The sequence below is a fragment of the Vulpes vulpes genome, chromosome 5 (genome assembly GCF_048418805.1).
Source record: "Vulpes vulpes isolate BD-2025 chromosome 5, VulVul3, whole genome shotgun sequence".
Taxonomy (NCBI): domain Eukaryota; kingdom Metazoa; phylum Chordata; class Mammalia; order Carnivora; family Canidae; genus Vulpes; species Vulpes vulpes.
This window is the reverse complement of record NC_132784.1, coordinates 56,251,602-56,277,445: the sequence shown is the minus strand read 5'-3', so window position 1 is coordinate 56,277,445 and position 25,844 is coordinate 56,251,602. Positions and strand designations below refer to the sequence as shown.

The following is a 25,844-nucleotide window of genomic DNA, read 5'->3' as shown; positions in this document are numbered from 1 at the left end:
TGTCTAGCGACTACCTTGTTGATGAAGCACCGCCTCTCACGACAGGGCCCTGTTTTGTTTTGTTTCCAGGCTGGAGAGACTCCCCCAGGAGGACCCGACCGGAGGAGCGTCCACCAGCTGGCCCGGGAGGCCTCGGAAGACAACGAGGTGTTCGGTACGTGACAGGGGAATGCGAGGGCGTAGCTTCGGGCGACAACCCTGTGCAGCTGCACTCACGTGGGGAAGGTTGTAATTTTTAATTACGCGACTCGTCTATCAGTCTGTTCCCAGCATCGACAACGCAGACGCCGCAGAAACGTGGGGTAGGTGTCCTTGGTCGGCCTCCTGCTGGCGGTTCTCCCCGGTGAGGCCTGTCCCGAGCTGTCGCGTGCCTTGCACGGTCACTGGACGCTCCCCAGAGGCGTCCCTACAGTGCAACACTTCTCCAGTTATCTCTGTGGCCATTCATGGGTGGAAAACCTAACGGTGCCTCTACGACATAACTGACAGGGAAGTGAAGCTGTCCCAAAGCGCAGATAGTTCAACCACAAAGAATGACTCGGCGAGTATTAGAAAATAACTGTTTTCTATAAAAGTTTCCTTTTCTGTGGTGCCCTGCTGACAGTCATTGCTTTTACGTACGCGGTTCAGAGTCATTTCTGTGCCCACTGAGGAGAATGAACGAATGCGTTTTCATTTGGTTTTAACATTAAAAAAAAAAAAAACACCTTTGCATGTGACTACGATGCTCAGTGACTTGCCCACGACCACACAGCGAGGCTAGACCCCATGCAGACGGGTCCCTGTGCCTCACTCTGTTCTCTTCTCCAAGAATTCCCAAGGAGGCAGGAACAGGGGGGCAGCGGGGCACCTGCCCAGACCAAAAATCCCTTGTGTTTCTGTGATTCTGTCCTGGGTAAACACCCGTCATTCCAGAAGTACCACTGCCCACTGTCTCAGTATCTTAAACTGTCCTGAAATGTAACTCAAGGGCCCCGAGACTGGAAACAACCAGGTGGGTTTAATGGAAACCAGTGGGGTCAGTCAGCGTGAGAAGAATCCACAGCCCCGCTCATACTGCAGCATGTTGGTCCTTGTGGGAGCTGGGATAGGGCGGGGGGTGGGCTGCCCGAGCATAGTCACTGCCTTCCATGGGGGGGGGGAATTCCTCGGCGGCAGAGGTGCTGGAGGGACCTGGGGCAGCACGTGAGGCCAGGCATCCACGCAGGCCTCCCAAATGCAGACGGAAGGCAGTCTGCTGGTCCGAATGGAGCATCTGAGTGTCGATTTCAAGAATCAATCCACCTGTGAGCCTGTAAAATAAAGGCTCCTCTAGACGGCTTTCTACTCCCATAATCCAGATCATGTACATAAACACATCAAAGAACGACAGAATAAAAATGTCCAGTTTCAGGTTTTCCATATGACAAGAATACCTTCTAGAATGATTTTTGGCTAAGCTTACTTATTTTTGTAGCAAACATCATCATCTCACGATTCCCCAGGTGAAATGCTGTCAGGATAGTTCATAACAATGCCCGTCATTCTCCTCATCAGACAAACATGTACACACTGCACATGTGTGCAATGGGAGAAGGGTCTTGTATCATGAGCGTTTCCTTCAATCGGCGTGAGCACCATGTGATCTCTGAAGCTTGTTCAAAGGCAGCTTCAGTGCAAATAGATACTCAGTTTGCAGATGGATTTCTGTAGTTGGTGAAAACCAGGGGGCAGGTGCCCATTTCCGTTATGTCACAAACTTTGGTTTGTCTTCTTTTTTTTATATATAAATTTATTTTTTATTGGTGTTCAATTTGTCAACATAGAGAATAACACCCAGTGCTCATCCTGTCAAGTGCCCACCTCAGTGCCCGTCACCTAGTCACCCCCACCCCCCGCCCACCTCCCCTTCCACCACCCCTAGTTCATTACCCAGAGTTAGGAGTCTCTCATGTTCTTCTAATGGAAAGAAATGGGGGGCACAAGCAGACTCTGACTGTTGTGTCTACTGTGATGGAGATGCTCGCGTGCGCCCTTGCGTGCAGCCTGCATGGGGTCAGGAAACGCCTAGTCATCCACTTCACAGCATGTGCCACAGACACTGAGCCCAGGCTGAGTCACAGCAGAGGGCGGGTGTGAGGAGCCGTGCCAGCTGACCGCATCTGACCTATGGGGAGGCCGGCCGGGGGGGCCTCATGGCTCCCACTGTTCTGTGCTCAGCAGGCCTGACTAATACAAACCCAGAGGGCCCCGCTGAGCTGCCCGGCATCTGCTTTTTGAGCTTATGGTCATCTCCCCCTCCTGCATCAGCAGAAAGAGCAGGGGAAAGTCTGCAACCCCATCCTTACCAAGCTGTACCAGGGTGCAGGAGGCATGCCAGGAGGAATGCCTGGAGGCTTCCCTGGGGTGGAGCTCCTCCCTCTGGTGGTGCCTCCTCTGGGCCTAACCTGACATTAATTAGGTCTAGTTGTTCCACACAACATTTGAAGGACCCAAATTTGTAGCAAATTCCACAGCAGTTTTAAAGTCAAGTGCTACAGTAAATATCCTGGGCATTCTTGATACTTGAATACAGAATATGTGCACAGGGAAAGGAAATAAACATTGCACTTTATAAACACTGTATTGTTAAGTGGAAAATGCAATGTCTTAAGTGAAACTATTTAAATTTAGTATTTAAAATTAGCTAAAAAAAAAAAATTCCTTCTTGGAATCCAGAGAAACCCCAGAGTGATGAGGGGAGAAGCAGCTACATGGATCTTGACTGTCGATCTTGACAGTCTAATCTCAGAAAATATATCTGAGCATTCCTTTTCAGTTATGAAGTGTTCTACAAATGTCACTCCACATGGAGCCAGCAGCTGCCTCCCACTTTTCCTGACTACACAATAGTTCCCCGAGTGCGATGAAAAACACCATGCTTTCGCAATTCTCTGAACACCCGTGTAGCGACCGTCTCCCAGCTCCTAGCAATCACGCTGCCCTTGGGTCAGAAGCATGGCCCTGTCTCCTTCATCTGACATGTATGAGTCTGCAAGGTTTCCATGAAAGGAGAAAAGCTGTCGTGCCTCAGCTGGTCAGAGTCCAGGCTTAGGGACAGAAGTGGAGGGGCCAAGAAGGCTGCGTGGTGGGGGACAGACTATGGGAGGTGCCCCGAGTGACAGCGTGCACGGCCCAACCCAGCCAAGCTTCCTCCCTGAGGGCTGGAGCCAGTCCTTTCCCAGCAGCACATGGGAGACTTTGACCTACCTTTTCATTTCATGGGAACATCCCAGGGAAGGACTGTCCTTAATCTAAGCAAATCACTGGTTAGAGCACACTCGCAAATCTCTTTGTGTAATGTTTTTTCTGACGGTGTGCAATTATGCTTAGGACGGTTTGCCTGGTTACCCAGAAAGGAAGAAAACACGGTAGCCTAGGGAACCACATATCGTCGGAGCTTTGGGGAACCGGGTTATTTTGTGGTTGGCCGGTGAGCGAGCTTTTTTTGAGCCATGCACCCACACATATGTCATACATGATCCTCATCATTTGAAAAGCAGTCAGCAAGGAAGGCAGCTCATTCGTCCCCATGCCCTCCCTCCAGAGTTCACTGGCAACGGAGCTAACGCAAGGGCAGGCCAGGTGGTTGAGGTGAGCGGAAGCCTTGGGTCTCCCTAAATTGTAGTGACAAAGGAGCAAAATCCCCCAAAGAGGGCAGCCCTGCTCTTTCCAGAATAGTGTGGTTCCTTCCAGACGGGACCCACATCTCCAGAGTCAGAGCAGAAGAGATGAGTGCCCCGCACATCAGGTGAGCTCCAGCACAGCTCTGCAGGATTGCAGGGTCGCGAGAACATAGCCTCCTTGCCTCAGTGCATGATTTGTGCATGGCTCGTGCATGGCAAGGTGAGGTGCACGTGGCTAAGTGAGGTGCACCCTGCCTCGGTGTGTGACACATGCATGGCTAAGTGTGGTGCACCCGGCAGATGGGGACAGACTCCTATGGAGAACCATGGGGGGAGTCCCTCACCACTCAAACACTGCAAGGAGAATTATTGATGTATACTGTTCAGCAAGAAAGTATTCACCCTGGGAACATTTCAGTTTATACGAGTACGACATGTTAAGTACATATGTGTGTGTGCAGGTGTGTGTTTCACAATGCTTGAGTTAGCTCACAATAAGAAAATACACAGGGGAACAAAATAGAAAGAGCGTGAAGTCGAGGTCAAGTCAAGTAAGACCATGCAGGTCAACTGAATGGCGGTTGTGAATATGTTGAACCTGGAAATTCCCAGCTGCCCAAATGGAAAATGAGACCCTGTCCTTTTTTTTTTTTTTTTTTAAATTTCTCATTTTATGTAAGAGGTGATGCCACTGCACCACCTGTTAGCTGTGCCATTTCTTGCCCATGTGTTCATCTTCATGGGCCTTGGTTTCCTCCCAGGTCAGCAGGGGAGATGAGAGAATCCACCCACGGCTCACGAGCAAGCTGACCTACATCCACCTGGAGGGCACCCTGTCCCCCCACGGTGACCGTCAGCGGGAAGTCTGCGTGCATCCCTCAAAGGATGCAGCTGTGTTTAGCCCGTTGTAAGAGCTTTTCTCCTACTTAAATTTTTATCACCAATAATCACGTGGCCATGGACCACCACAGGGTAGTTTCACAGCAAACGTAGTGATTAGTTTCATAGGTGGGTTATCATTATAACCTACTGGTTAATGAGCTTCCTCCAACCTGGGCGCATAGTTTAAGGCACATGTCCCGCTTGTGACCTGGCCTCGTCGGTGTCATGTGTGGCTTGTGCACACCCTACCAGGACCTCCAGGGCATGGGCTAGAAAATACTCTCTGCCACAGACATATGTTCTGTGAGAAGTTTAAAAAGTCATTTTTGTTTGTTTGTTTCCAAGACGCTTCCATGAGGAAATCTTGTTGAGATACTATTTCAAGAAATATTTATATTTGATCAGTTCTGATTACTAGACGAAGCCACCAAACTAGAAGAAGCAGTCATGACTGATGCAAAGTTCTATCTCAAGGCGGTAATGACCAAAGGCCAGGGACATGCTCCGTGGCTCCTATGGGCCCTTGGTTCACAGACCCTCTGCATGGTCATCAGTGCCCTCCAAGGGTGGCTAGTGGGCAACCTGCTCCTGAGAATCGTGGACGCTGACTTTCCTTTATTGCTAATCATGGTTTGATTGCTGCCTGAGCCTGTTATTCATCCCTGGGCCAGCAACGCAATCAATATTGAGCGTGTCGTTGGGGCAAATATAAATCTTAGAGTCAGAGCCACAGATGGAAGAGGAACTTTTGACCCCCCAGTCATAGAGGTGAGCATGTGCTGGCCAGGACAGAGCCCCGGAGGCCACAGAGACAAGGCCACAGTTCCTGCTCCGGCCCTGCCCTGAGCCCCACCAGGGCACAAAGGCTGATCCTGGGGCACCCGCGGGGAACAGAGGCTGCTTTCACTCTGCATTTGGTGGGTGTGTTAAAGCAGCAAAACAACAGGAGACGTATTATTCCATGCATTTGCCTGCCTGTGAGTGGTGCTTTGTAGCTTGGGACCCACGTGCACCTGCCTCCCAGTTCCCAGGCAGCCCTGGGGGTCCACCCTGTTTGTATACTGGGGCTTATGTATTTCCAGCCAACACCTGCTCCTGGGTAGCTCTGGAGCAGGGGATGCCCCAGGACCCCTGCGGTCAGCGTGGGGCTCAGACCTGGGGAAGCCTCTACTTGGCAGCCCGCCACAGTCTGTTGGACAAACAGCGTCACCAACTGACTCGGAGTTTGGGACCAGGCCTCTGGCAGGACTCACAGCCCCGGGTGCCCCTAAAGCTGACCTCTAGGTTGTTGTGAGGGACAAATGGCATCAAGAAAAGTAGCCCCAGGGGAGCATATGAGGGAGGAGTCAGGGGCCATGTGCAGGGCTGCCACTGACCAGCGGTAGGTGGCACTGCCACCCACTGTCTCCACCCAGGGCACACTTTCTCCGGAAGCCTGGCCTCCAGATGAAACCCCCTGCACTTCCAGTAGTCTGCCCACTTGATTGTACGTGTGGTATTTGAATGTAGAAGTGTGGATGCGCGTGTGCCCCCTTCCCTGAATCTTCTACCCTGAGGCTCGTTTTGCAGACAGGCCATCTAAGGAAGGCTGTGGGGGGTGGGGGACAGTAAAGGCCGGTGCCCGGAGGAGACTGACCCATGCTCAGGACCCGGAGCGTCTCCCCTCGGCCACGTGGCAGCAGGGGGATGTGTTGCTGGTGCTCCTCGGCTGGCAGCACTGGTCTCTAACGCTCCCGGGACCTCCAGGCTTGTCTGGCTCATGGACTAGGCAGTCACCACTGACCCCTGCACCGCAGTGTCCGGCCCACCGTCAGCACTCCCCTGGAAGATTCCAGGAGCCCACCTGGCTGCCGCTTCCATCTGGACCCCCACCCTCGCTCCCAGCCAGCCTCTTCTCAAGACCTTCATGGAGCGCATGGCCCAGGGCATGCACTCCCTGCCCAGAGCCCCAGCGCCCTTACCACAGTCTGTGGCCCCCGTGGGTGCCAGGAGCCTCTACAGCTCCCCCTACACTCCCCTGCCTCCCTCACCCACCTTATCTCTGTTCTGGAGCACAAGGCCTTTGCACAGCTGTGCCCTCCCTCTGGAACACTCTTCCCCAACATCTGAGTGATGAGCTCCCCACCCCTTCCGGTCTGTCCCCAGACATCTCCTTAGTGAGGCCTCCTCTGACTAGCCTCCGTAGAAGAGAGCTGCATTAGGACAGGGGGCCGAGCTGCCCTGGGACAGAGAGGGAGGGCCCAGCCGCGTTAGGGCGGGGGTGGGAGGGCCTAAGCCGTGCTGGGTCGGGGGTGGGGGTGCCAAGCTGAATTAGGACAGGGGGGACAGGGGGTGCCGAGCTGTGCTGGGACGGGGGAGGGGGGCGAGCCACACTGGGATGGCAGGGGTGCGGTGAGCCACGCTGGGACCAGGGGGTCCCAAGCTGCATTAGGATGGGGGGGAGCGGGGAGCCGCGCCAGCCTACCGAACACTAGAATCTCAGAGCTCCACGTCATCTTCCCTGAGTCAGAGCCCAGCGAGGCCAGCAGTGACTCAGATACCCAAGCTGCTTCCACGGGCGACGTGGGGAGCCAGAGGAGGGCACATCTGCAGGGAGACAGCGTCCATCATGTCCACTGAGGCTCTGTGGGTCACAAGTAGTCCCATGGCCCCAGCACCAGCACACAAGCCCATCTCAGGGCCCTGTCTGGCCAAGAGGATGGGAGCCAGGATCGAGTGACACTGCCTCCTTCTGGGGCCTGTGTCGTCGTCTGCCCCCCAGTGCCCCTGGGAGGTGGGCTCCCCATGGCAGACACAGGGTGGTCCGTCTCCCTGCCGAGGGCCTGGCCCAGGTAGCTTAGGGTTTGGTGATAACGCAGGGATCTGCAGGACCCCGCCCCACCCCCTGCACTGTCCTCTCCTCTCCCTGAGACAGACTTACAAATTGCTGTGTTCTGAAGACACTGCCATTCAGACAACTCGACCTACGCTTGAGCTTTTTGCTCTTGAGAATCTCTGCCTCTGGCTGCTGCTGAGCGAATGATGTGCCTAGAACAGGTGCATGCACCTGCTCCCGTGTGCACGTGGGTGCATGGACACATGCCCGTGCAGGTACACGTTCTTCCCACTGAAAAAATATGCCTGAAACTCTGAGAGCTGCTTTTGTTCTTTGAAATTATAAATGCTACAACTATCTTCATTCCAGTATTTTCATAAAAACGGCTGTCCATAGATATGGTTTATGGTTTTGGTTCTAGTTGATCTAACGTGTTCCATGGAAATTCCCCATAACGGTGAAGCCCCTGTGGGAGAGTGGCTGCCCCCACCGTCTGAGGCACCCTGCAGATATCACCCCCTGCAGGACACCCCTGACTGCACAGAGGCTAAGAGCCCCTGCAGACACAGGTGTGTGGGGCTGGGCATCTCCTGGCCATCAGGGCTTGTCCACTCTGAGGCCACACCGACCCGTCACAGCAGAGACTAGTGTGGGTGGCTTCCTTACCTTGTCTAAATTTAGGAAATACAGAGTACCCCCTCACTCCCATCACATTCTAAGGAGGGTCAAGGGAGGCTCCTCCAGGGTGGGCATGGGCTCGAACAGGTTCTCAACACCTCCTCGCACCATCTGTAGGTGAGGTCAGGTGAGGAGGGAAGGAGGCTAGGAGGCGGCCCGTTGCACCTGAGTCAGCAGAGCAGGTCCAGAGGAGGCTCGCTTCAAGAGGGAAGGCCGCTCCTGTTCCTGGACGGCCTGACAGTGGCTGCCCTAAGCACTCAGCCCCACTGGTCCTGGCCTTCACTGTAGAAGGGGCGGCTGGGAGTCACTTGAGGCCATCAGAGCCACAATAGGATGCCTGAATGCCTTCCAGAACAAAGAGGGGACACAGACTTCACAAATGCACAAATAGCAGCTGCAATGGGCTGCAGCCAGAGGCCAGCGGCAGGTCCCGCTAGAGGCCCAGGGACGCGTGGCCCTTCCGGCCCCTCTCTGTGGAACCCCACATCTCACCTGCTACTGTGTGCCTGATGCACAAGCCTGCCTGGTGTCGGGCTTCCAATCTGAAAGCGCCCATGGTGGCTCCTATCAGTAAGGGTTACTGTGTCCCATTCCCACCTCATACCTGAGCGTGCAGAGTAGACTGTGCTCCCAAAGCCTCAGCCACCGAGAGCACATCCAGGAGCCTGGGGCCAGCAGACAGGACCCGCTGGCAGGCCAAACGGCACTCACACACACCCCTCCCAGCTGCCATGACTCAGGAGGTGCCGCAAACCTCTCATCCTTCTCTCCCGCTAAGGCAAGGGGCATCGGGTGTCCCCTCCGTGAACCTCTATGGGGTGAGCCTCCCCACTTGCTCACCTCTACCAGGAGCGTTACTGTCAGTATTTTTTTAATTGAAGAAATGAAGTGTTTAGAAAGGAAAATAAAACAGCTCTGGATTTAGCAGCACTGTAGGCCAAATACAGCCAGACTCACGCTGTCCTTACCCATCATGCCGACTAACCCTGCTCCTGGCCACACCACGGCCCTGCAGAGTTCCACCTACAGAATGCAATTGCATTCTGACCAGTTTTCCCTTGAGCTGTGGTGCATGATGTGCCAGGAAAGTTGTTAGTGGTCCTGACTCCTCGCTGTCCCTCCTGGGGCTCCCTGGCTCGCGGCCACTAAAGGGTCAAGTGAAAGGCAGGTCCTTGCTTCAGCCCAGGCTTCCTCCTCTGAGTGGAGCATCACCACCTTCCATCAGCAGTGCTGCTGGGCTCCCAACCTCCCCCTGCACATCTGAATCCGGAGAAGCAGCCCCACATCTGTCTGGCAGGTGACCTCTTGTACCTGTGATGGTGGTGGCGGGTGGGCTTCTAATCGATGTGATAAATGTGGCATGGTGCCAGCTGATTTGAGGTTTTTGTTTGGAAGGTCAGAGGCAGTTAAAGATACTCATGTTTGGGAGGTCAGGAGCAGTTAGAGATGCTCGTGTACAGGTGGTCAGGGGCAGTAGAGATGCTCATGTTCAGGTGGTCATGGACAGTTAGAGATGCTCGTGTTCAGGAGGTCAGGGGCAGTTAGAGATGTTTGTGTTCGGGAGGTCAGGGGCAATAGAGATGCTCCTGTACAGGAGGTCGGGGCAGTAGAGATGCTGTGTACAGGTGGTCACAGGCTGTTAGAGATGCTCGTGTTCAGGAGGTCAGGGGCAGTTAGAGATGCTCATGTTCAGGAGGTCGAGGGCAGTAGTGATGATCATGTTTAGGTGGTCAGAGGCAGTTAGAGATGCTCGTGTTCGGGAGGTCGGGGGCACACATGCTCACGTCCTTCGCCAGCAAGTAAAGTCCAGGTAAACTGATGTAATTTAGGCACATCCTAATTGGAATGTTTTGTTAGGTGGACATGGTGCATTCAGGCCATTCTTATTTCAGGACTTTCCAAATTCTGTGAAGTGTACACAGGAAGGCACTCCTACCTTTTTCTCCCTTCTCTCTAACACCAAGGGGGTCTTACCTTCCTGCCTCTAGCTGAAACTTTTAAAATTTAAATTACTTCAAAACATGATGTCTAAAGGCTCAATATCTTTTTCCCCAGAAACTTTTTAAGAGGCAAAGACATGAGCAAGTGTTACAACCAGTGGTCCCACAACTGGAACATGACACTGTATCAAAATCCAGCATGCCACAGGTGGAGGAGTGAGGGCAGTGGGACACCGGCCTCGAGGTGGTAACGTTGTGATGTGAACACAACAGAGACTCCTAGAATGCTGTGTGATCCCAGGGGTCAGGGGGAGATCATGGGATAAGATTTGTCCATCTTTGGGGAAGACAGATGCAGCCCCAACCATAGTGGCATGGAGTTTGATGCACACCCTCATTCATATATGCACAGGTGCTCAGGCTCACGCACAGAGAGAGGGAGGGAGGGTGGAGGCTGTCGTCCCCTCGAGCTGGTTTCCTGTTGGGAAGGTCTGTCATTCTGTCTATCCTTGTGACTCCATGTGTGAAGAGCAAGCTCCACTACACTATGCCAGAGGTGTGTGCTGCTGGAGGTAGAGGTCTCCTGGCGGCTTTCCTGTAGGGGGTTGCTGGCCCAGATGGAACACTCAAGGGCTTTGGTACTTCAGTGAGATCAGGATGGCAGGTCCGGATCTGAGGGGTCTGGATCTGAGGGTCTGCTAAGCTGCCGCACACTGTCGCAGCTGCTGTTGCTGGGAAGTGATGGGCAGGACGCTTCCCCTGCAGGACTTGGGAGTTCCCTTGGGCGTTTCCCTCTTACATGGCAGGTTCTGGTTCTGGCTTTTCCCGTTCACAGGAATCCTCCTCATTGTGTCAGGGGTGCTGCGCGGTCCCCAAGTCATGCTTACTCACGTTCATTAAAATTGAATTAGAGAAAGAAATACCAGAGTGATGTAGGGGTGGAGAGCCACCTGTCGGGGGAGCAACCCAGGAGAACAAAGGGAAAGTTGGGGAACTCTAGGCCTTCCTGCAGGTCGGGAGGGCGGGAGCCCAAGAGGAACACAGTCATGACTTATACATAGGCTCCTTGGGTTCCAGTAAACGATCCTTCAAGGTTTAGAGGCCTGAGACAATCAGCAGGACTTTGACTGACTCAAACAGAGTTATTCCACCCCAGATAAAGTCTTCAGAGGTGGGGGTTCCTAACCTGCTGACACAGAACCTTCAGCTGAGCAGTGTGAAGCTGGGCTCCCATCACTGAGGGTGCAGAGGACAACCTGGTCGCAAGCTGTCGGCTCCAGCAAAGCTTATAGAGCAGGGAAAGGATGTCATTTGACATTTAAAATATAAGTAGAATGCTATTTTTGTGTTTCAGAACCCTATTTTCAAAAGTTATGTGAGTTTTCACGTCTTTATTTTTGCAACTGCTTCTCTCTCCAGCCAGACACTTGAGCCAGGAGGGAAGTGTTCTTTGCCAGCTATGTCCTGATGAGTCAGCAGTTCGCAAGTCTGGAGCTGCTTCCGTGGAGCGGTAGTGCTCTGGGGGCAATTAGCTTCTCCAGGTCACAAGAGGACAGGAACATGGGAGCAGAACTGCTCCTTGCAAACGTGTCCATTTTGTCATTGCTGCTGTCACCCTGTCAAGGATGTCGGCAGCGACAGTATCCACACTCAGCAAAACCCCAAACAGCACTCGTTTCCATGGCTATGGGAGGGGGCGTCCTCTGGGCAGCCGGAGGTGGTCATTGGGTATCTGGTGGCAAGTATGTAAGCACACCTGCCTGCGACCAGAAATAATGGCCCGCAGAGGCAGGCATGGACAGCAGCAGTGACCAAACCCGAGCTCCGACGTCCTCAGATGAGCGAGATGCCCCTTTGGAACCATTGCTCCACAGGAACTTCCCCCTGCAGCTCAGATCCTACCCTCCCAGGATCTTGGAAGATAAGGAACAGACCAGTGTTTTCTTGGTCAGGGTTTGCACGGGGACCAGACAAGGATGCTCACCCCATAGACGACGGCATCTTCCTTCTGCATCTCGTGTGAGTGCGGGGGTCCACCTGTGAGCCAAACCACTGACACCCTGCCCTCCTGAGGACAACGGGCCTCGAATCCTGACTCTCTCTTAATAAATGCATGTTTTCTGTTTTGACCTGTTCGGGCCTTGCTGTTGACATCTATACGATGAGGACTGTCATACCCACAAGGGCAGCGATTTGGGGGGAACGACACAGTGGTCTCGGTATGATAGCATTGGCTTTTCCTGCTGTCTCGTGTTCCCGGCATCAGGGCACCCATTTGTTCCCTCCCCACATCCTTAGGTGCAGGTCACAGCAAGTTTGCTGTGATATGCTCCTGCCTTTTCTCCACTACCCTGTAATCTCCGGAAGGCTCCGGAGGCAGGGTCACAAAACACTCCCAGGTGGAGGACACCACCTAACGGTTGAGCACCCAGGGCCACCTCTCACCTGCTCCTTGCTGAGCACGTGCATCCCTGCATGGCGACTTTGGGTGGAAGGAATGTGCTCCCAAGTGGAGATGAAGGAGTTCAAAGGAGAGAAGCCAGGATAGATGGGGGTTACTTGGATCTTTAATTCTCAAACTGACAGCATCCTTCTTACCAGCACCATGTGGTCACATTTTAGAAAATTAATTAGATTTCTAGACTTTGAGTTGTTTTTAGTAGTTTTGTGATTATAATTTTTGCTTAGAATTTTCTGACGAGTAATTATTTCATTGTGTGACACAGAGGTATTCTGATAATACATAAGCACCAATTAATTCGCTGGCATTCGGAATTAAGTACTCAACATGTTTCGGCTTCTTGCCCTAAAACCCTGAGCGTGTCCCCTTTCATCTTCTGGTTTCTTTTCAGTTTTCTTAAAAAGTTGTATTGAAGCAACACAACAGTAAAATGGAGACACCCTTCATTGTTTCCATTTTTAAGAGATTTGTTGAGATACCATTTCTATGCCATGAAGCTCACCTGTTTTAATTGGACCAATTAATGGTTTTAGTATATTTGTAGAGTTGCGCCGTGCCTGCTATAATCTAATTTAGAACATTGTTGTCACCCCAGAGGAAACATCTCCAGCTGGCAGCTCTCCATCCTCCCCACCACCTGCATATCCTGAAACCACTAATCCACGTTCTGTCTGTGGCTTTGCTGACTCGACACCCGTGGCCCTTGTAACAGGCTTCTCACACCTCGCACAGTGTGAAGTTGGAGAAGGCCCATACCCCGCAGTGGCGAGTGTCAGTGCTTCGCCCCTTCTTTCTGACACTCTCGATTGGATGCTTCCCCCCTCAGTGGGCGAAGGCGAGGGCTGCTTGCTCGCCCCACCTGTCCTGCCCATGCTGCCCACAGTCTCGGTGGGGTGGTGGTGGTGGTGGTGGCAGTGGTGGTGGTGGTGGTGGGGTGCAGGTGCTCCCTTCTCATGGGCAGATGCCTACCGTGATGGCTTTACTTCGTCTGTATGTTGAGCTGCAGAGGGCTGGGCTGTCTGCACACTTTCACTTTTTGGTCTGCCATTTGCATGTGGGTGCTTATCAAGCATCATTCCTCCACCACAGCGGAAAAGTGCCTTTCAGTGCCTGATTCACTAATCCATGAAGATGTCAGGCTTGTAGGCAACTGAGGAATGGAGGGGCCCCAGATACTTTGTTGCAACAGGGATTTCTTCCCCCACCTCCACGAATGGTGGTCATCGTTGGAGGATTGATCACCTCCGCATGCAGTTTCTCTGAGCCGATACTTAGCCACACTGCAGACCTCTCCCCCGCATCTTCCAGAGCTGACTCTCCCTCTACCCATGGAACAAGAGGGTCATTCAGAGTCTCTGGGGACCGAGATCTGTCACATGCCCCCCAGGAACCCCCCTAGACATGCCGAGAGGGTCGGCCCACCCCAGACTCACAGTCAGGAGGCCGGCTGGTGCTAGAGGGAGGGGCTGGCATGTGACCCGCACATGCTCTGACCACTGTCCCCCGGGCCCGTCCTGAAGCTTGCCCTCACCTCACCTCAAGAAAGCCATGCTGCTGTGCTTCATGGGGGTGAGTTGTTTGCTTAGAGTGGGGGAGAGTGGGCCGGTGATTGAAGGCACTCCAGCGAAATTGGGGATTTTGCTCATGGTGCGGTAAGTTCCATGTCTGTGAATGTCCCAAAATAGGCAGACAGCCTCAGATGTAAATATCTGTGACGTTCCAGGGACAGGAAGTGGCTGCAGGCCTTCCCATCACCACTAGGAAAAAGATGACATATAAAAATGAACGCCCGTGCCTACCGTGCAGTTTGGCCCAGCCCTGCAAATGTGTGGATTATGAAGTTTCTTGTATGTGCAGCTGATAGTTTGCATGAATGAAAAATGAAACCTTCTCCTCCGGGTGTTTCCCTAACAGACGTCTGGGCCACTCCAGGCTGGCCGCCGAGCCACACTTCCACTTATGGCGGAATTTTCACGTAGTGCCTTAGCCCCTGTCAGCAGCCTGTCCTGAGAGGCGGGCCCTTGGTTCCACCTGTGGTCCGCTTCTTATCCACTACAGCTCGTGGAGGGCTTCCTTCTCCTTCGTCCTGCGTCAGGACACGCTAACCAGCTAGGCAAGCCCACTGTCCACTGGCACTTTTTCTAATAGAAAAAAGACGATGAAATAAATTCATGACACTTGCTCTAATCCTGGGAAGGCTTCTGCTATGGGAGGTTGAGATACTGAGTGCTGCGGGATTCCGTAATCGTCCGTGTAGGTCGTGACCCCTGCCCTCTGGATTCCCAGGCGGGCCTGAGTGGTTCCCAGACAGTACCCACAGGCTGCAAGGCCATCGGTCACACATGTCTCTGCAGGTGGCTGCCTCACATATCGCTGACCTGCTTTGTCCGGCACTGACACAGTCAGCGTCAGTTCTCTCATCTGTGGGCTGTGGTATTTTCCTGGAGGTTACAGTGGCTGGGCTGTGCACCTGCCGTTCGCTGTTCTGAGACCACGTTGGGTCCTCCTGTCGCCTGCACTTCCCAGAACACAGTGTTCCTGATCCAACGGGAAAGAATAAGTGGACTGACTCTGGGAACGTGAGTGGATTACTTAGAAGAGCAAGCCTTGCTCACAATCTATATGAAGATCAAAGACACCCACTTATCAACGTATCTGGACGTACCTTGTCCAGTCTCCAGTCACACACATACACACACACACACACACACACACACACACTTGTACACGTGTGTGCACACAATACAACACAGAAACCTACCACCATCCTCAGAATTGTCTTCAAGGGGACAGATACATCCATTTCCTAGAAGTAAATGTATTTAAACAGAAAAAATGTATGGCTGTTGCTTAACGAATGCTTTTTTTCCTGTTATGAGTTGGGCTTAATTTGATTTTCAGAGTTTCAGATGTGATTTTGTTCTGTCCCCAGAGCAGACAGTTACTGGGTGCCTCACGATGTAACCACAGAGCGCCTCCATCGAGAGGAGCATGCTCAGGGGGCACCAGCCAGGAGACCGGGCCTCGGGCCAGGGCCAGCCTCCGCCAGGGGGATCTGCGAGACCTGGGGCCAGAGTGGCCTCTAGGCTGACCCCAGCGTGTGTGGACAGTGCAGCAGCTCATGGGCTGCCAGCAGGGGAGCCCGGGGAGACAAGGGAGCACGTGGGAGGACAGGGCGGCTCTGCCACATGCAGGACGGTCGCAAGAGGGTTTTGCTGGCGGTTCTCGGAGTGCAGTCTCCGTGCGTTGGTGGTGGGTGAGCGCAAGGGGCCCTGAGAGACCAGGCTACAGGGAAGCGGCGTGGTGGCTATGCATCCAGGGTGAGGCTGCAGAGCAGATGCTGAGACGGGACCTCAGGCCTGCAGAGGGGAGGCAGGAGGGCAGCGCAGCAGGATCAGTCCTCGGCTCCTCAAATTTGACTTTCCAAACATTTCCCCGTGTCATTCTCGGGCCACACAGCGCCACCCCGGGGACCTGCCCTGCCCGCTGTGCTGTGTTCACTGGCAGCCCTGGTGGGTCCGTGTGGCCCTGGGTCCTCAGCAGAATAGGCTTCTTGCCCCCGGGCGGTCACAAGCAGGTCATCAGGGTTATCACTTGGAGCACTCCGTCACCTGAATGTGAACCTGGGTGGCCTGCCAGGTATAGCCGTCATGGCCAGATCAGCCCAGGCCACCAGCATCCAGAGAACGGATGCACATCTTGTGGGGGGCAGGGGGTTCGCACAGCATGGAGGGTGAGGGCGGAGGTGATCAGGACACAGGCCCATGCACATGACATGGGGGCTGGGGGCAGAGCCTGTAGTGGGAGTCTGGGTAAGCAAGGGGCAAAAAGAGCATCTGAGGCCTTGAATGCTGAGCGAGTCCATGTGGGAGATCCCTGCCCCAAGTGCTCTGACGTAGGAGTGGCATCCGGTAAAATGGTGTTTCCAGCAGATGTGGAAAGATGGGCTTTGATGCGTGTCCGTGTCTGTCCTCTGTCGACTCTGGGCCCACGTGGCAAGCAGGAGGAGAAGGTAATGCGCTCCCATCACATGACAGCATGACATTGCTCGGTCCATTACAAGGCAGGGGGCGTTCATGGAGATTAAAAGCTCTGTCTCCGATGAACCACTTTCTAAGGACGACATTTGGGGTCCTGCGGAGATAAAGACCAAGGGACCTCTGGAGCGCCCCCAACCCTGCTGTGAGCGACGTTGGCCTTCGATGATCATAGTGAGTGGCGACTGCCACCAGCCAGGTTACATCACACAACGGAGCCTTAGACACTCCGGGACCAGCAACCAGGACCCCTGAAATGACCCAAGACAGGTGGGAAACGTCACCACGTTGTCTCTGTGATGAAGATTCAGATGTTATTTCCCTTAGAGAACTTGGTAACACACGCCCACATCTGAAGATAGATGTGAGCTTCTTTTCATGACATGGAAATGCTGACTTTCTACTTAGGATAATTTTCTTATGAAATGACCAGTTTGTTCAGGGTTCATGCAACAAAACATAAAAATAGATTATCCTAAGTACCCCTGGTGGTCAATTTTGAATTTTCATAAGTAAATCTTTAAAAGTATCTTCTTCCCCTGGATGAGAAGTTAGGGGATATTTTTGGTTTCTTGGGCTGGATACTCTAGGAAATTAAATGGTTATCTGACTGTAGGAGCATGATAAATGGTCTTGAAATGATTTCCAAAAAACAAAATAAACCCCTCAAAGAGTGTATCAGTATGTATGCACTGTGCTCGAACAACATGCATCTAAGCAGCAAGTGAGTTGACAAGAGTTCACCTGAGGCCATTTTTATAAATATCTTAGAATGTCTTATTTTCTCCCTATTATCTGGCACGGAGTCACTTTTTCTCACTCTAAAAAGTTGTATTTTATTGCTTGAGTTTTTTTTAAAGTATTTCACTGAATATTTCTTAACCTGAAGAGTCTTCAAGTTATTTTTATCCTTAAAAGCTCGCAGCAGCTATCACGAGCTGGTACGAGGCTGGCACGGCGCAGGCATTTTCTGGGTGCCGGATCGCCAGTTGTGAAAAGCAGACATTGTGCGAAGAGCCCCCATCTCTGCTGTGCCAGACATTTGACACCATTGTTCCTTGGCTTGCAGGGACAGAAAGTGCTACCGTACAGATCTGCGACTGTCTCCAAGAAAAGGCCTAAAAATAACCCTCTCATTTACTGAAGTGTAAATGTATCGATTATTTCTGTCCTGCCCAATGGAGCAACTATACAAGGTTATCCTTTCTGACCAGATTTTTCTGGGTCAGGAAGGATGAAAGTATTCTCTGAGTACTGACAAAACAGCGCTAATGTTTCTAGGTGGGGCAGTTAAACTGAAGTTGTGTTTCAGCTGAGAGAAGGGATTGCCAGTCAAAACAGTTAAATCCTGGACTCCTGCTTCCTCCTTCCTCTGTTCCCGGCAAACACCATGCAAGGCGGTCCCATCCATGCCAAGTGTCAGATCTTTCCGGAAGACTGAGGACACAGTTTCTGAAACAGGTGTCTTTGGCTGAAACCACGAGAAGGCAAGCTGCTTTCTACGCACCTACTCCCTCCGTCCTCTGCGGGTATTTGATGTTGGATATTTGTGCATTCAACAAGCAAAAGCTCCAAAAAGATCACAGGAAGTGATAGTTATTTCCATTTTATTGTGGATGGGTGTTCCTTCATCTCTACATCAGATAGTTCCAGGTTTATATATATATGTAGTGCTATGATTAGTAGAAACTTCACATCTTTTCACTGGTTTCAAATAGAGAACGTAGGCTGGGCCACTCTAGGCTCCTGTGTTCTACAGGCCTTTTGTCGGTAATTCTTCCAAAATAAGCAGTTTTATGTCAGCCGATTAGTTAGGAAACAAACTTGAGAATTGAAAGGGAAGAGAAAAGGAGATGAGAAGGTTATAACATTCAGTTTGTTTGTTTGAGATTCTATTTATTCATTTATTTAGAGAGAGGAGCAAGGGGAGGAGCAGAGGGAGAGAAAAACAATCTCAAGCAGATTCTGCACTGAGCACAGAGCCCGACCGACACAGGCTCCATCTCAAGACCTTGAGATCGTGACCCGATCCGAAACCAAGAGTCAAATGCTCAATGGACAGAGCCACCCAAGCACCCCTAATGTTCAGTTTTTACAGATGAACAGCACACACGTGAATGGCCAGCTAGATGCGGACTCAGACACGTAACTGGAATTTCATCACTTATAATGTGATTTTGTATAGAACGTTCCTCAGTGACCAGAGAAGTTCCGCTGTACTAAGAACAGGGGCAGTGACGTGCAGGCGCAGGCAAGCAAGGCACAGGTGCCAGGACATCCTCTTAACTCAGAAGTCCCATGCGAGACGTTGGTGCCACAGCACAACTGGTGCTGTAGACGTGCCCGCGTGCTCCCTTCCTGCCCTCGTCTCCTCCGCCTACAGGTGACGAGGGCTCACCGCCCTTTTCCTCCTGCCCAATCAGCGCACAGCTCCTGCCTGAGGGGGTGTTTATTTGTCTCAGAAACAGCTTTCACGTTACACCCAGGCCAGGCAGGTCTGCTGGTGCATTCTTTCCCTGCACCTCCTGCATCTGGATTATTGTTCTCTGTGTCTCGGGTCCCTGCGGAGGTTCCGGAATGGCCCTGGGGTGTGAACTGAAAGTAGCTGACTCCAGAGAGCCGACGTCCTTTTGGCAGGCATACACATTCAGCTTCTTCTTTGAAGACAGTCATTAATTCCGTTCATTATATTAAAAACAAATACATTTTTAAAAATGTCTCATGAGTCAAGCTACAAAAGCTTCAACAGTGCAAGAAAGGAGTTAAACAAACTCTGGTCCTCCAGGCTCATGGTGCATTGACTTCTCCTCAATTTGTCTGATATTTAGCTGTTTTGTGTCCTATGACGGGTGCATGACTGAAACTCCTGTTCTCAGAGCTGGAAATGCTATTGCAGATCACCGAGGTCAACAAACTCTCTGTAACAAGGGGCAGATAGTAAATATTTCAGGCTCTGCCGGCCAGATGGTCCCCTTGGTGCTCACTCAGTTCTATCTTTGGAGCATGGAAGCGGCACCAATGATTTTCTCAGTAAAGGACCGTGACTGGGTTCCAGTAAAGCTTTATTTATGGACCCTGAAATGTGAATTTTATATCTTCCATGTGTCATGAAATACTATTTTTTAAAAACTATTTAAGAAGGTAAAAAAAAAAAAAAGTCTTAGCTCACAGGCTGTACAAAAACAGGAGGTGGGCCAGATTTGGTGGTGGGCATTGTTTGCCAACACCTTTTGCATCATTGATGATGCGAATACCTTGCTAACTCAGTGAAACCATGTTGATTTCTGCTCAGTACAGAATAGAAACAAAAAAATCTCTGCTTTGTAAGCCAGTTGTAAAATTTCTTGCCCCTTAGAAATGTTACATGAAAAAAAAAAAAAAGAAATGTTACATGAAAAGCTAATAGTAGCACCCATCATGTGAATTAACTGATGAATGAATAATTCCTTCATTAAGGAGGGGGTACATCCAGTCCCACTTCCTGGGTGCGTCCGTATGTATACTCGCACAAATGCCCACATGCACACATCCATCCATACACAGTGACTACTCTCTTCCAAGCCCTGGGGAGGTGAGACTGTAAGACAGTGCGGAACAGACACAGCCATGGATCTAGGACCTTACAATCTAGTCTAATTCCCAGGACTAGTTACCATGTGGTATGAAAAATGCAGTGTGATATCAGAAAACTTGGGTTGGCACTTCTGCTCGCTGTGTGCTATGGGGTCAGACTGTCTGGGCCTGACGGCCTGGCTTGTAAAATTGGAGTAGAGACGTGTGCTCTCTGTGGTCCTGGCACCCAAGTGTGGGGATGTGTCAGCACGTCTGTATGCTTCAGATCTCATCGCCTTCGTTCTTGGGGAGGCTGCGTCTCCTCTGCTTCTGAGCTGTTGTTTTGGATTTTGCCCCCTGTTCTGTTATTGGCCACCCTGCTTCTTTTCCTTTAAACTGAGCTCGCGTTCCTAAACCTCCATTCGAGTAACAGCATTAGCTTTCCAGCCAGGCACCCCCCCTCTCCCCCTCCTGCCCTGTCCCCCCAGCACACGTGCACACACATACATGGACACACACGCACGCACATGCATGTGTGCACACATGCGCGGGAGGACAGAGAGACTATGGGAATCAGGAGCAGCGGAAAGGTGCCATCTCCAAAGTCCACATGGTGCCCACATGGTAACCGGTGTCACATGTCCCTCTGCACCCACTGTCCCCCAGCAGGTGACCATCTTCCCACAGTCCCATAGCAAGCAAGCCTGGGGCAGCACCCGGAGGGGACTCACTCCGAAGCCTCCTACCAGCAGGATGCACCTGGCCTCCATCTCCTTGACCGTTGCACTGGGCACTGGGAGATGCTGCCCACAGCTGCCCTCCCCCCTCAACCCGTCTGTAGCAGTCCTGCCACATTGCCTCTGGGAAAAGACATCTCCTGTGCTTTCACGATGCTTTCCTCCATCCCCCACGGTTACTGTGGCTGCGGCATTGTGCGGACTCAGCCTCGCTCCTGGTGCACATTCATGGCCCTCTCAGCGAAGCCTCTGCACGTCGGCCTGATGCGTCCCCTGCCCCAATTGCTGCCCCCACAGGTGCCACTTAGACAAGTTGGTGCAAATGTGCGAGGGCAGGTTGTGTAAGCATGCTTGCACTCTGCTCCATGGCACCTCTTCTATCTCGTGAAGGAAGGAAGAGGCTGTGCATGTCTCCCAAGTCCCCAGGACAGACGGGGAGCAGGGCGCCTGGTTGAGGACGGACCTGGGTACCCTGGACGGGTTTCTTGGCTCAGGAGGACCCCAAGCCACACTGGGACACGAGCCTGAGCCGAGCTGACCATCCTGTGCGGTTTCGGGGTGCGATAACTCACGTCGGACAAGGTAGTGATTTTCACACAAATCAGAGATGAGGTCACAGCTTCTTTGTCTCGCATAATAAGAAACGCTGCAGGTCACAGTCCACGGCTGGGGGATCTCGGGCCAGGTTGGAGGGGCAGCAGGGATGAAGGGCGGAAGTGGGTCACAGCGAAGGAAGTGACCTGGGGGATGCGGGGTCAGGGCCAGCGGGCTGGGCCAGGAGAGGGGGACTACTTCTCTATGGCTGCTGCTGATGGTCATGAACTAGGGGCAGACCACCTCTCTCAGGAAAAGGCCTTCAGCCCCCAAGGGCGTCTGCACAGAGCTTGACCATTGTGTACACCCTGGAACTCTGGCGTCGAAGTCCCTGTTTTGGATAAAGGTAACCAAGACAGGTTTAAGGGCGACACTCTTAAGGGGCATCACGCTGCTTTGGTGTTCTGAGGTCTTTCCACTTTTCTTTCATTTTGCTGCAATGCTGGTAGCTCCTCAACACCTTGCACCTTGTTACCTTCCTTTTTTTTTTTTTAAATTTTTATTTATTTATGATAGTCACAGAGAGAGAGAGAGAGAGAGAGAGAGAGAGAGGCAGAGACACAGGCAGAGGGAGAAGCAGGCTCCATGCACCGGGAGCCCGACGTGGGATTCGATCCTGAGTCTCCAGGATCGCGCCCTGGGCCAAAGGCAGGCGCCAAACCGCTGCGCCACCCAGGGATCCCCCTTGTTACCTTCCTATTTATCTCCAGGCATCGAACTTTGGGGGTGGGGGGACATACAGGAACCTTGAAAAGACTGGCCCCACATTTGCCCCCACGGCTTCTGTTGACATACAGACACATTGAAATCACTGCAGGAACCAGCCTGATGCCCGCACCCCTCCTCAGTCAGCCAGGCTGGCATGGGCTTCAGCACAGGCTGGTCTGATGTTCCCCAGGGTAGAGGACAGCCCGGGCACTCCTTCAGTGACACCCAGACACCTGCCACCTGGCTGGCCCTGTGGCCCCGTAGGCAGCCTCTAAGGTACCCTCACCCCACCTGGGATTTGTGTGGACTCAGTCTGGGGGGCAGTGCGTCCAGGGGCTTGAACGTGCAGCCTGGATCGAGAGCCTCTGTTACAGCCTCGCAGGGGCTTTTTTCATCTGGCAGACATTCATCCGTATGCTGGAGCGGTGCTGGCCCCGCTCGAGGTGCCCTGTGGTCAGAGTCCCCGCAGGGCTTGTCACCACACAGACTGAGGGCCCCACCCCAGTTTCTCGTCAGCCGGTCTGGCACGGAGCCAGAGTATATGCACTTCTGGCAAGTTCCCAGGTGATGCCGATGCTGCTTGGAGGCTGGTCATGACCCCTCTCTCCTCCTCCATCCCCAGAGCTTCGCCAAAACCAGGCCTGGTTTTTTATCCCCCCAGCCTTCGGATCTGCACTCTCCAGCTCCAAAACCCTGACCCCAGCCCAGGCCACCCGTCGTCCCTTGCCCAGGAGGCCCCACAGCCTCTCTACTGATCGCTGCCACTGGCTTTTTTCCTCAGTGGAACCAGAAGGACTTTCTGAGAATGTACATTTGATTATGTTGCTTCCTGGTTAAAAAGCTCTTCTGGGTGTTATTCTGTATGTTGGCAAATTGAACACCAAAAAAAAAAAAATAAATTTATTATTTAAAAAAAAAAAAAAAAAGCTCTTCTGGGGCTTCTCGTGCATTTAGAATAAGGAGCAAAGAGCACACCACATGGCCTTCAGCACCCAGTGCGCACGCTCAGCCTGCTGGGACCACGTTCCCCTTGGTGTCCAGGCCCCGTCCCACCTACGGCTTTGGTGCCTGCCGCCTCCTCTGCCCAGGGCCCCCCACCTGCGGCCCCTGGTATCTGGCAAACCCTTTCCCAGCAACAACTTCCCTGACCCCGAGGCCCTCCCACTGACCCTCTTTCCTTTGTGTAAAGCTGCGTGTATTTATCTGTGAGCTTGTTTTGTTAATTCCTGTCTCCTGATCTGCAAGCACGTGAGGGCAGGAACTCTGTTTTGTTCCAGCTGCTTTCCTGGACGCACAGCAGCCATGTGTCTGTTTGCTGCTGCTGCGTCCCCGGTTACTACACACTTAGCGGCGTAAAACAATGCATCTGGAGCTCCTGGCCTGTGGCGAGAAGTCCAGGCTGGCTCCAGCAGGTTCTCTGCTCAGTGTCCCCCAAGGCTGATGTCAAGGTGTCTCTGCCAGGTTGGACACTTATGGGGCTCAGAGGGGAGCGTCCGTCCTGGCTCATGCAGGTTGTCGGCAGAATCCAGTTCCGTGTAGTTGTTGGGATCAGGTGTCCAGGTCTTTGGGGACTGTCATCCTGGGTCACCCTCAGCAACTAGAGCCCCGTCTCTGGACCCTGCAGGTAAACCATCCCTCTCTGCAGCCTACGGTGCTGCTTCCCATCGTTCGGTGCTTGCATGAGAGTCTCTCTGCTCTCACCTCTGCTATCAGCTAGGGAAACTCTCTGCCTTCAAAAGGCTAATGTGATTGGATTAAATAGTCCCATGTGACATAATCACAAGGGATACCTCATCATCTTTACAGGCTTTTAAGGATTATACACAGGTGAGAATTATTGGGGCCATTCTTAGAATTCTGCCTAACATGGGAATGAAATGACTATTGGGTGGGTGGATGGATGCATGGATGGATGGGTGGATGGATAGATGGACAAGTGGTTGGGTGAGTGGGTGGTGGATTGATGGATGTGTGATAGGTGAGTGGGTAGAGAGAGGGAGGGATGAATGGATGAGTGGATGGATGGAGGGATGTGTGGCTGCATGGATGGGTGGTGGGTGAGTGGGTGGACCGGTGGATGGAAATGCATAGGATCTTATCACTGTGCAAAGTATTCCTGGGGTCATTTTTCAAACAGTCTAACAGCCACAGTAACAAAAGCCCTGATGGATGGATGATCACTGAACCAGTGCTAAGAGCCTGTATCACATGCACCTTGGCAGTACTGGAGGGAGCCCCAACAATATGCTCCACTCTGCAGCTGAGACACCCAGGACTTGAAAAGATGAACTCACGTGCTCAAGGCCACAGAGTAGGTGGTAGAACCAAGAACCAAAGTCAACTGGATTTGACTCCCCCAACCTTGAGTCTCCCAGTCTGAATTCTGTGTGATTCTAGCAGCGTCTGCTGAGCCCCACTGTGTAAAATAGATGTAGAAGCAGGAATACTTTTCTTTCAGCTGATTTACTCCCCAGTGAAAAGCAGCTCTTGTGTTCCTGTGATGCCACTTCCTTGGGGGAAATCTCGTAGCCTCTCCGGGCCTGGTCATGGCCGGTACAGAGCTACCGTGACGATGGGCAGAAGCTGCTCATGGCACAGGACCTACGTGGAAAGTGGGCTTTTTTCTTGATCTCTCATCTTGTCTCCAGCTGTGTTTGGGAAGCGGGCTTCTGACGACGTGGGTGTCTACGAAGTGCAGACTCCCAGGGGAGCCCGGCCCAGCCCTCGCGGGTGGTTCACCGCACACACAGGCTGCCTGTCCCGTGACCTGCTCCTGCTGTGGGAGGGCTCGACGGGTGAGCTATTTAGAGCAGATAAAAACTATATGTTCTGGGTACACAAAGGAGGCATTCGTGCGAGATGGGTGGGTTGATAAGATTCGTTGGTGGAAAAGTTTGAAAGAAATCTGTGCGGGTAGCCTGGAGGGCGGCTGCATGCCTCTCATAGATGCAGAATTTCTGCCATAGCACATCCACGGCCACAACCATGGCCTTTTTGTTTCCTTCGCCCTCCCCGGTGACCCCAAGCACAGTGAGCCAGGGACAGAAGTGCTCCACAAACAAGGAGGGTCCTCTTCAGCCCTAGCCTACACTCGCAAATTCCATGGCTCCGCCCGCCCTGGCCACCCCCCACCATCCCCCCGGGTCCTCTGCAGAGAGGGGCCCAGCCACCAGGTCAGGGACATGCAGGGACTCCCAGTGCCCCTTCCTTAAGCCGACGGTCAGCCAAAGCATGGGCATGGGGCTCCTGCCCCACGGTCCTGCCTGCTTGTCACGGTCTGTTTATCTTATTTTCTATTTTTTTAAATATTTTATTTATTTATTTGAGAGAGAAAGAACATGAGCAAGGGGAAGGGGCAGAGGGACAAGCAGGCTGCAAAGTGAGGAGAGGCCCTGATGCAAGAGTTGATCCAGGACCCTGAGTCATGACCTGACCCGAAGGCAGATGCTTAACCAACCGAGCCACCCTGGTGCCCTATGTCACCGTCTTCTTCCAGTGAAGTTCTGTCCAAGCCTGGTTTGGGGCGTGGGGATACAAGGCACCCCCTCGCAGGAAGGGGGCCCCCACCTGTCTCCATCTCTAAGATGGGAGTTGGGCATGTGGGCAGAGGCACTGGTTCCCACGTGGCTATCCCTGCAACAGAGCCTACAGGCCCCTCCCTGCTGCCTGCCCTTGGCTTCTCCATGGGGGTGCTTGACTCGAGTTCAGTCAGAGCCTGACAGAGCCACACACTTGGTGGCCAGTGTGGCACCTCTGGCCCCTGCCATGATGGGCACTGGTTGATGGGTCACACATA

At 52.7% G+C, this 25,844-nt stretch overlaps 1 protein-coding gene across 6 annotated transcripts in view; it reads left to right on the top strand.

The window, feature by feature from the left end:
• The window catches only part of MBP (myelin basic protein), a 115,405-nt gene that overhangs the window by 46,468 nt on the left and 43,093 nt on the right, over positions 1-25,844 (top strand). For all 6 annotated transcript variants that reach the window (XM_072760183.1, XM_072760182.1, XM_072760184.1 and 3 more), the window contains exon 3: positions 70-154. In XM_072760183.1, coding sequence (XP_072616284.1) covers positions 70-154 — 85 coding nt within the window. The remainder of the gene's footprint in view (positions 1-69; positions 155-25,844) is intronic.